Source organism: Gymnoscopelus braueri (genome assembly GCF_963280865.1).
Source record: "Gymnoscopelus braueri genome assembly, chromosome: 13".
Lineage (NCBI taxonomy): Eukaryota > Metazoa > Chordata > Actinopteri > Myctophiformes > Myctophidae > Gymnoscopelus > Gymnoscopelus braueri.
This window is the reverse complement of record NC_137615.1, coordinates 41,385,259-41,397,335: the sequence shown is the minus strand read 5'-3', so window position 1 is coordinate 41,397,335 and position 12,077 is coordinate 41,385,259. Positions and strand designations below refer to the sequence as shown.

Here is a 12,077-nt window from a genome sequence, read left to right as displayed (position 1 = left end):
AGTTGTGGAAATGTCCAGAAAGCTTTTTTACACATATATATAAGAGTAGTTCACCAGACACATAGATAGACACACAACACAGCATCGTACAAGTGAACAGCGAGGAGCGACCACAAGAAACTGAAACTTCACAGTGCATAGTAAGTACCACCCTGGCTGTTTCTGATACTTTTAGTTTACATTTGCATGTATGTCTTTAAATGTCATGATGAATTGAATACATATATTATGACCACAGTGGAAAGAAGCCCTCCGGGCTGTTTGTGTTATCCTTTTAGCATTGTAGGCTACCACTGTACTATTTACAAACTGTTTATAAAGTATTCAATAAATCAAAAAACAGACTATTGATGGAATATGGTTGAACATTGTCGTTTTAATTTGAATGAAGTGTATTAACCCCAAGGCTATAGTGCATGCTATACCAGGAAAATAATAATTTGATTTAATTTACAGTATGTGATAAAATATGCATCAGAGTTGGGCTATTCAGTGTGAAGGAAATTCCAGGAAGACATTGAGGATTGTAATGGAACAACTGTTGCGAGACATAATCTGAAAGATACAAATCATATAATGCCCAATATACACCTGTACAATCAATGTAACTATAATACTTATAATACTTACCTATATTAGAATGTATATCATTTGATTTAAATGATACAGATGATGAGTAGCCTATGTTGTTCTGTACTGTAATATTCTTAAATAATCAATACTTATAATTTATAATTATAATAATAACAATGCATACCGTACATATATTGTTTGAATTGTTTCATGTGTCTAATATTCCCTTCATTTATTTCTAGGTAATTATTCAAAATGTCTGCAGTAAAAGGTGTTGCTATTGGCATTGACCTGGGAACCACCTACTCCTGTGTGGGGGTTTACCAGCATGGAAAAGTAGAAATCATTGCCAATGACCAGGGCAACAGGACCACCCCCAGCTATGTGGCTTTCACAGATTCTGAGAGACTCATTGGAGACGCAGCCAAGAACCAGGTGGCTATGAACCCCTCCAACACTGTGTTTGATGCCAAGAGACTGATCGGCCGAAAGTTTGATGACGCAGTGGTGCAGTCAGACATGAAGCACTGGCCCTTTAAGGTGGTGAGTGATGGAGGAAAGCCCAAAGTTCAGGTGGAATACAAGGGGGAGAACAAATGCTTCAACCCAGAGGAGATCTCCTCCATGGTTCTGATAAAGATGAGAGAGATTGCTGAGGCCTACCTGGGCCAGAAGGTGAACAATGCTGTCATCACAGTCCCAGCTTACTTCAACGACTCACAGAGACAGGCTACAAAGGATGCTGGCACCATTGCAGGGCTGAGAATACTGAGAATAATCAATGAGCCAACTGCAGCCGCCATCGCCTACGGACTAGACAAAGGCAAGTCAGGAGAACGCCACGTCCTGATCTTTGACCTGGGTGGGGGCACCTTCGACGTGTCCATCCTGACGATCGAGGACGGCATCTTTGAGGTGAAGGCTACAGCTGGAGACACTCACCTGGGCGGGGAGGACTTTGACAATCGCATGGTCAACCACTTTGTGGAAGAATTCAAGAGGAAATACAAGAAGGACATCAGCCAAAACAAGAGAGCTCTGAGGAGGTTGCACACAGCTTGTGAGAGGGCTAAGAGAACCCTGTCCTCCAGCTCTCAGGCTAGCATTGAGATTGACTCTCTTTTTGAGGGCATTGACTTCTACACCTCCATCACCAGGGCTCGCTTTGAGGAGATGTGCTCTGACCTTTTCAGGGGAACATTAGAGCCTGTGGAAAAAGCCCTTAGAGATTCCAAAATGGACAAGGCGCACATTAACGACATTGTCCTGGTTGGAGGCTCCACCAGAATCCCCAAAATCCAGAAACTCCTGCAGGATTTCTTCAACGGCAGGGAGCTGAACAAGAGTATCAACCCAGATGAGGCGGTGGCTTTTGGAGCTGCCGTCCAGGCTGCCATTCTGTCAGGCGATACATCAGGAAATGTTCAAGACCTGTTGCTGCTGGATGTGTCGCCTCTGTCCCTGGGCCTTGAGACAGCTGGAGGAGTTATGACAGCCCTCATTAAACGGAACACCACCATCCCCACTAAACAAACCCAGACCTTCACCACTTACTCTGACAACCAGCCTGGAGTCCTCATCCAGGTGTATGAAGGAGAGAGAGCCATGACCAAGGACAACAATCTGCTGGGCAAGTTTGAGCTGTCAGGAATCCCACCTGCTCCTAGAGGGGTTCCTCAGATCGAGGTCACCTTTGACATCGATGCCAATGGCATCTTAAAAGTGTCTGCAGTGGATAAAAGCACAGGCAAAGAGAACAAAATCACCATTACCAACGATAAGGGCCGGCTCAGCAAAGAAGACATCGAGAGGATGGTGGAGGATGCTGACAAATACAAAGATGAAGACGACCTTCAGAGGGACAGGATCGCTGCCAAGAACTCACTGGAATCCTACACCTTCAACATGAAGAGCGTTGTGCAGGATGACAACATGAAGGGGAAGATCAGTGAAGAAGACCAGAAAAAGGTCATTGAGCAGTGTGATAAGGCCATAGCCTGGCTGGAGAACAACCATTTGGCTGATAAAGAGGAGTACCAGCATCAGCAGAAAGAGCTGGAGAAAGTGTGTAGCTCCATCATCAGCAAGTTGTATCAGGGAGGAATGCCAGCAGACAGCTGCAGACAGCAGGCACAAGGCAACTCCCAGGGCCCAACCATTGAGGATATTGACTAAAATTATAGTCTTTATGGACTTAAAAAAGAAAAGAAAAAAAGATGATTATGTTTACTGTACTTACACTCAATATCTGTGACTAGGTGGTTGCCCATGGTGTATTTGTGTTTTGTTGATCATGTACATTCACTGTCTATCAATTTTATATGTTTTTATTTACAGTATGCATTGCTAGGCATTGCAGTAAAATGTGAAATTGAATATTTCTGGTGGCTTTGTATCTTTTAAATAAAAAATATAATTATAATTCATAATAATAATCTATCCTAAGTTATTCACATTTACATTTAGCTCTAGGTACATAGATGACATTTTCTTTGTTTGTAAAGTATCTGGAACCCAACTGGAATCACCAACCTTTTGTGAATAAACACGTTCGTATTGTTTAAAGAGGACTCTGTCCATGTTTACAGTTCTAACATATACCGTAAAAGCACTAACAGAAACTCTGTGTTACATAAACAATCCTTCCAATCCTATTTTATTCAAGAGGAGTCTGCAAATATCCCAGTTTAGTCGCATCAATGTTCCACTTTACCAACTCAATTTAATGTATTAAATTAAGCATTGTGTTCATTCATGCTAGTATAGGCTAGATATATACCCTTTATTACATTATAATAATATATAAGACCCTACTGTACATCCCATGCCTTCATTGATTGATTGACGATTCTAGAAAACAATCTCCAGTCCCTGATAACATTGTTAAAGTCATTGAGGTCTTGGATAGTTAAACGGTACCTGGGTACTGACAAGCAATAAGCATTAGTTAAATAATGATAATAATATTCTTCATCATAATCATACAGATGTAATGTAATGTAAACAGGTCCATTACACTCTCAGCGTTAAATTGACACTGAGGACTTTACTTGGCATGTTTTGGCAACATGAGTTTATGTGACTGGGGAGACTACACAGTTTTAATGTGTCCATTTGTACTCTCAGAGTTAAATTAACAGAGGATTTGACAGTCTAGTGAAAGTAGCCATCAATATCACACAAGTGTCAGTTAACTGTGATGTTTAAGTGACAGGTGCTGAGAAAAGTCCATTATCATTCTAAAGTGTCCTGGCCACCTGCTCAGACAGGAATGTGACTTGATGATGTCTGACCAATGACATCCAAACTAAGGTCTACTCTAGATACAAAAGAATGATTTGTACCCACAGCAGCGAAGGCTATTAAGCTGTACATGTAGATGAAGCCCTTTGGTAAATTGTGTTTGTGCGCTGTGTGTGTATGACTATTAAATTATATCTGCTCTGCCTCTCAAACTAATTTACACTAGGGGACAAATTGGTTGTCGTTGATCAGATTAAGAACATGATGACATCACATTGTTGGCTTTATGGAGAGGGACTCTTTAAATCAGTGATTCTCAAAGTGGGGTCCTGGGACACCCACAGGTCTTTCCGTTGGTTCCTGGGGTCCCCAGGAAAATTAAGCAGTTTCAAAACAGTTTGAAAATCTTTTCAGTCTGGCCTAATGCCAATTTGTGGGTCCTTGACTTGAACCATTGCTATAAACTGACTACACAGTAAAATCCTTGGTACAAATGTAGCCTTTTGTACATTCTGAGTTAAAAATGGATACATTAAAACTCAGGATTTTACTGCTTTATGAATTTAAATGTCATTAAGTGTCATTCAGTCATTTATGTCACTTTATATGCAAAGTTGATATTGTTTGTGAAGTCTTTGTTATGACAGCTTGATAATTAAACCTGCTATGTCATGTTTATGACAGGTGAAGAGGGTAAAACAGCCACACACTGGTTTAAATTAAGCCCCCAACTTATTTTATAACTCATAACTTATTTTATGCAACGTTTCAACCTTATAGGTCTTCATTTGGCAAAATGACATTTGCCTGATGAAGACCTATAAGGTTGAAATGTTTTACATTTAAATAAAATACGTTTTGGGAGCTTTAAACCAGTGTGCGGATGTTTAACCCTCTTCTCCATGATTCTTGCCTTGATGTCCAGCACCTGGCCTAAATACAGATACAAGATGTGCACACAATCTCCTCTATGAAATGTTTATGACAGGTGTCATGTCAGTAAAGTGTTACCATCATAGAATCAACCATCCTTTTGTGACATAATGCAGTAACTAGAAACAACCACCAGGTGTCCTCATTCATCCAGTCTATGAAGAGCAGAGGATTTCACTGTTTACTATCAATGTTTTTGTTTAAAGCTGGACTGAAATATTTTCACATACTACATGTGGGACAAAAGATAAGTTACAGCTCTTGTGGTCACATGACCACAAGAGCAATTTAGTCATTATTCTTCCCCACACACATTTCTGTGTCGTCACTGCTGTTGCATCCTACTGTATCTGACTCACCTACAAGTGAGGAGCAAGTCACCTACCAGTGAGGAGCCCCCACCAGGAGGACGTAGTAGAGCCTTTGTCCTACTCCTCCCGCCCAACTCTCCCTGCTTACAGGTGCTGCCCTAGCCTGTAGGATTACATGCAATGACAAATATCACCCTCACCGCCCGGCTTCCCACCTCCGAGCACAGGCCAATTGTGTTTGTGTAGACGCTCGACAAAGCCGGATGCACCACATGGATTTGAACCCACCCCCTCATGGTCAGTGTTGTTCACTCTTTCAAATGAAGTACAGTTATTGGTAGGTCCTCTTGTCTAACTGAATATTGTTGTTAGTGGCAGAGGCTACAGTGCCAATTACATTTCCATAAATCTTTAGCTACACTTTAGAGGAAAATGTTTGTGTAAATCACCCATAACTCGCCCCTGACTGTAAGATGACAAATATTTTAAAACCTGTCCACTGTACTTCAGTGTGGATTCAAGTAGGCTACGTGATGTTTCTGACTGATCCTTGTTTTGTTTGTTGTTGTTTGATCAATGTTCATGCGTGTTTATATGAGTGAAAAGAAAACCTGTACACATTATCTAAATATGGGAATAAAGATTATATTTAATTCCCATTACCGTCCCATACACTGATTCAAATTTTTCGTGATTTTTATGCAATACACATTACAACATACACTCACTTCATCACTCATTGGCCTTCAATAATGCAACATTTGTCCATATTAACAAAAAGACTTTAAAGATTCCATATTAACAGTTTTATTGAAATTTCATTGATTGTCATACATGCATGCAGTGTTATTACTATATATACAATTTTATTTACAAATATCATTACCTTCCAGGTCACCAGACCCTGGTCACCACTGCCTGGTGCATGGAATCAAAGTTATTGTGGGAGTTGGTGTGGTGGATGATTGCACGCTTGTGTTTTTGCTGTGCTTTCTTCCACAGTTGTTCCTCATCTTTGAAGGACTCTGTCTCCATGTCACAATCATAGTACCTGTCCTTGTGGAGCTTCCACTCGTTGCTCTTGTCCATCAGGTCGGAGGTGCGGCACGTCAGCTCAACGCTGAACCTTTCGATGTTGATCTTCAGGATGCGACAGTAGACCGTCATGCCACCTTGACCCTCTCCTCAGGGTGTTTGACCACCTTGTCGCTGAGGAACTGGGTGCGAATGAACCCCTCGATGCCGTTGTCCAACCTGGTCCGAACACCAATGGCCTGGCCTGGACAGGAGCTGCTGTCAAAGTGGTCCCACACCTGGCTGAGTCCAGGGAAGTTGTCCTGCTGGCACAAGGAGCACTGCCACAGCCCTGTTAACTCGTTACGGATGGCCTGGTCATATCTTCTCTTCCCTTGCGGCCGCTGGCGAACGATGCCCGTTACCACACTGGTGATCAGCTTCCCTATATAAAAGGTCTGTGGTGTCTCCTTTGTGAACAGGTTAAAGACCTGCTCTCTGTTGGGGACTCTGTAAGGAACTCTTAAGTCTCTGTACCTGCAGCTCAGCTCAGCGCGGATGTCATAAAGAGTGATTCCCTTCTTGCCATAACCCTTTCTCTCCAGCTCATCAGCAAAGCCGTCCAGGTCCAAGTGTTTAAGATGCTCCGGGTTCTCCAGGATCTTGTCCAGGGCTTCCGCCGACTGGTTGGCATCCTCTGCCAACTCGTCATACTCCAGGGCGTCTGCAGCCATCTTCAGAGCCAGGTGTGACACAGTGTCAATCTTGATGAAACCTGCACAGTTGATGAAGACGTTGGGCCCCATGTGGCACATGGTGACCAGCTGGGTCCTGTTTTCCAGACGAGTGTTCTTCTGCTGCAGAATCTGAAAAGACACAAGAAAACTAAATGGATGATCTGCAGAACCAGGCACACTAATATAGCAGTATAGCAGGTAAAGTAATATGCAGTTCAGAAACTGAAATGATCTCTTACATGTTGCCAGTGTCTGAATTCATAAACTGAACTGCATATTTACCAAACTTTCCCTCATAACATGACCTGCTCCACAACCCCATTACATCTGAACCAGGCTTTTCCCATAGGCGCTCTTCCTGACATAACATGAATGAACAATGATCACACACCTTGAGGAGCTGAGAGCCCTTCCTGGGTCCAAGGCCGCACACAAACTGGACCAGGCTCTCATGATTTCACAGTGCAGAGCGTTGAGCAGGTCTTCTTTCACTACGTGCTCCTGATGGGGGAAATAAAACAACACAAACAAAACAGGTTAACATTACACAGTTATTCAGTTAAAGCGGTTGTTCTCAATCTTTTCATGTCAAGGACCCACACATTAATAAGTATTTGGCCGTAGACCCCTCATCTGAAAATATTTTGTGTCAGAGATCCCCGTACAAGATTTGTGTTGTTAAAATGTTTAAACATTTTCCACATTTTCCCCTAACTCATTTTTGAAACACTTTGCGACACTTTGTGAGCTTGTAGATCAACTCTCATCACGTTTGTTTACATTTTTCAAAAGTCATTACGTTACAGAGCTTACCTGAATAACTGAGTTAATGTTTGTAAGTCAATCTTCTCTCATAAGGACTATTTTCAGCTCGACTTTTCAATTTAATCCTCATTTAAAAATTCATTAAAGGGTAATCATACTATTATAATAATAATTTGACAAAGAATATCTGCATCATTGATATTTTGTGTGGTGGATTATTTGTCAACTAATAGTCTCTGCACGTTGATTTCTATATAGTAAATCTCTCACCTGTAGAGGGTGCAGTTTGAGGCAGAGGATGTCCTCGTCACTGCTGCAGACATGAGCATACTCCACCAGCGGATCTTGGAGCTTCCTGGCCATGGACACAGCCTGCCGCAGCAGGGGAGGGTAGTCTCTGAAATCAACCTGAACACAGGGGCAGACAGACAGAGGACACAGATTTATTAAAACACATCTGGAAAGATTCTCCTTTAGCTGTGTCAGTGTGTTTATGCTGTGGATGTTGGTGTTCACATGGGCTGACATGAAATACAATCATAGCAGTTAAAATGTAGAGATGTTCAGGTGCAGATTGTTATGGTGAGTTGTGGTGAGCCACTTGACTGCCTACATACAGGGTAGCCTGGGACCAGACAAATCTGCGAGTGCAAAAGAAAATTGCACTCTGGACATTTACACAAGTACTGTCCTTAAAATGCCAGGGGGACCGTGACAGATCTGTAACAAATGGAACCAAATGGACCCTTACGTGTCCACTGTTAACATTGCCCTCACACCTGATCTGACACAATTGTCACTATTGCCTTTATGCATATATATACCTTTTTATACCTTACTATCCTTTCAGATTTTGCTTATTTTTTTCTTCTATGTGAGATCAATGCACCAAGTAAAATTCCCAATGAATGGATTCCAATTCTAATTGTACTCTGTGATTGTTGTTTGTGCCTACCCTAGGAGAGCAGAGAATAAGATGGACAGCAGTAACCTGTCTGTTGTCTTCACATGCAAATGTTCTTCCTGCTGCTTCAATATCTGCTTCCTGCAGCTTCAATATCTAACTTATCTTGGTGCAGAATGTGTTTGCAGATATGATCAAAAGGAGATCCTTAAATCCTATTATGCTGTTGGTACAATGATTCTTTAACTTTTTCCCAGACCTTTCCTCTGCAACTCCTGTGATTGCAACGCCCAACTCCAACCTTGGCATAGACTTACTTCCTAGTATGTTATATGTTGTATATTGTAAAGCTTTCCTTTGTGTTTCAACATGATCCTGACTATGATTGGGAAAGTTATCATACACTACACGTCTTTTTACATTTTTTATAAATCTAATTTTTCAGAGTGAAGTCAAAAGGACAGAAGCACCTTGCAGGTCTCTACACTCACGAGTTGGCCTGGGGAAAAGCAGCAAATATGTTGTAAGTGTTACAATTAATTGCATTAATCAAACATTAATCCCATATCTATCGTCTCTGTCGGATGGAAACCACATACAGTATGTCCAAAACTGTAACTTTTCAGGATTCAAATTAAAAAAAAAATCGAAAAAACAAAGGAAAGGTTTTGAGCTTGTAGATCTGCTACTTTTGATATTTTTGTGTGATGCTTGTAGTATGATCAAGTAGGGTATTCATTTACGAAAAAATATAAAGTTAAAATATGGAGATGAGAGGTGTCTACCCGACAGCAACGCTATGCATGTAAGGGTGCAGTGTTGCACTGTAGCACTTTAATATGAATGTTCTATGTTTTGTACGTATTTGCTTGCTTTGCTTTTCGTTGCCGTTGGGTAGAAACCTCTTATCTCCATATTCTAACTTTGTGTTTTTTCGTAAATTAATGCCCTACTAAATTAATGCCCATACTACAGCGTCACACAAAAGCATCAAAAGTAGCAGATCTGGCCTGGGCCGCAGTGTGGCGGTCCAGGCACCCTAGGTCGCAATGCCAGCCTGACAGCGTGCCGCAGGTTTGAGTCCCAATCCCGATAACCTTTTCTGCGTGTCACTCCCCATTTCCTGTCAGTCTACTGTCCCATAAATAAAGGCATAAAAGCCCCAAAAACTAATCTGCTCAAAACGTGGCGTGAAGCAATGCGTTTTGAGCTTGTAGATCTGCTACTTTTGCTTCTTTCTTTTTTTTTTATCCTGAAAAGTAACAGTTTTGGACATATGACTTATTTAGTTATTTCCACCCAACAGAGACGTTTCATTAGTGGGAATTCTAGTTTTTTAAATAATGTGTCAATCCTAATTTTGGACGATTTACAATGTTTTAACATTCAAACTGAAATTTAACACCAGAAGGACTTTGAACTTTCCTACTTAGGTTGCATGAGCTGTTAGGGTTTTATTTTTGGCATTTTTATCCTTTTAGATAGGAAAGTGTAAAGAGACAGAAAACCTAGGGCAGAGAATGGAGACACCAGAGATGCCCGTAGAACAGAGAGAGGAGAGACCAGTAGGGCAGAGAAAAAAAGAACTTGCTAGAGTTGCCAGGTGTATTGAAACTCGTATCCTTGTGATCCGCAAGGCGTGGACCTGCTGTCTGAGCCACCAGGTACCACTTGGTGACATTTTCTTTTGCATCATACTGCTGTGTTGTGTAAAATTGTTTATTATGAGCAACAAACCGAATAATCTTGTTTCTTCTGAGTGAACTTGATCATCCTCTGAAGAACTGAAACAGAATTAACATGATATTACACTTCTTCTTTTTCTGCAGGGCTCTTTTTAAGAACACGAGTAACATTTTTTTAAATCTCTCAATCTACTCATTCTAGTGTACACTCAGGAGAGCACCACCAGTTTCCACACCACCAAAGACACAGACTTCACCTTGACAGAACCCACCGGTGACCTGCGACCTGTCACACTGGACCACAACGACAACGGCCGCTTTGGGGGGAAACTTACCGAACCCTCTGAGGACTATCAAACGATGTTGCTATCTGCCACCCTCTTCCAGCCTTCCTTCATTGGTGAGTTGTGTTTATGTACAATGTGCAATTTTGAAATAGGTGATAGCCTATTCCTTCCACTATGGCTTCTTCTTATATCTGAATAATTATTTATTTTCCCTTCCTAATTTTGCCTGCTATTCTGCATTGCTACAGTTGTCAAATTATGTAGTCTTTGTCACATAACCTCTTAAGCAAAAATCTAATTGTTACGGGGCCAGAGCTCTCAGCTCTGGACCTGTTTTAATGTTCCCCTCTTTTTTCTTCTCCCACTTTTGGCATACGCTTTTTACGAAACTTGGCCATATGGTAGATGGTCATGAAAAACTATCAAGAAATAATTCTCACAATCTTTCGTCAAAAGGTGGCGCTATAGCACTCAATTGAAAATGCCAACTTTGAACAGGTACAACTCATGCCCTGTTTGACCTACAGCCATGAAACTTCAATATACATATGCGTCTACTCATGATCAACAACTTTCACACTCTGACTTTTGACCTCTGACCTTTAGATCTCCCACCATTTTGAATAATATGAAAAACAGTTAAAACCTATCTCCTCCTGGGATTTTTTAGTAATCTGCACGAAACGTTTTACACATGAACTTTGAACCTATGCCGAAAAACATGTGCAAAAGATTTTCCATAAGTGAAAAAATGAAGCTTTAATGAGCCAATGAATATTGCAGTTTTATGACAATTATTCATCTGCCCCTAACACATACATGCAGACTCACATTTCTTTGAAACTTTGCGTTAATGTTGAGGGTCATTCCAAATATTACTGAAACCAATCTTACTCCAATTGGTCAAAGGGGGGCGCTATAGCTATTTTTTGAAAGTGCAAACTTTAAACAGGCAAAAGTCATGCCTCGTTTGGCCGACAGCCATTAAACCTGCTTACACATGTGCCTTGACTCATGAGGAACACATGTATCACGTTAACCAGTAAGCTCCGCCCTTAGATTGTCTGCAATTTTGAGCAGTTTGAAAAACACTTAAACCCAGGATTTTTCAGCTATTTGCGTGAAACTGTATCATCTGTGTGATCTCCTTTTTCACAGGTTCTTGTCTGTTGGTCCAATGCCTTCTCCCTTAAGCGAGTGCCTCACGACCGCAAGGTTGCCGGTTCAAGCCTCACTTGATGCAGACTCATTTAAGTTGAATTGCAAAAAACATGACTGTATCAATGAATACATATGCAAACGGTAAAGATAACATGAAATGCTTATTTGAGAGTATGTTTTTTCAATGTATGACGTACTTCATTGTGAAAATATCCGATCTACAATCTCACAACTTTTCAGATAGCAACGTTTTGTGAGCTTGTAGATCGGCTGCTTTCACTGGTTTCGGTTTCGAGGAGACATACAATTTCTCTATTGGTAAATGGTTTGTGAACGAGTGATCTTAGTGTTAGTGAAACAGGGGCTGGTTCATGACAGAAGGCAAAAGTGTATGATCTTCAACAGACAACTTCAGCCTGGATGAAGCTATAGCACTACTTGTAGTGTCTCATTCTGTGAGTCCG

The 12,077-nt window shown here is 41.2% G+C and overlaps 1 protein-coding gene across 1 annotated transcript; it reads left to right on the top strand.

Moving 5' to 3' along the window:
* Positions 1 to 9: 9 nt before the first annotated feature.
* LOC308099290 (heat shock 70 kDa protein 1-like) lies at positions 10 to 3,081 on the top strand. Its single transcript, XM_080447997.1, has 2 exons — positions 10 to 140; positions 816 to 3,081. Exon 2 carries the CDS (start codon positions 829 to 831, stop codon positions 2,746 to 2,748), a length of 1,920 nt encoding a protein of 639 aa, XP_080304123.1. The 5' UTR covers positions 10 to 140; positions 816 to 828; the 3' UTR covers positions 2,749 to 3,081.
* Positions 3,082 to 12,077: the final 8,996 nt, after the last annotated feature.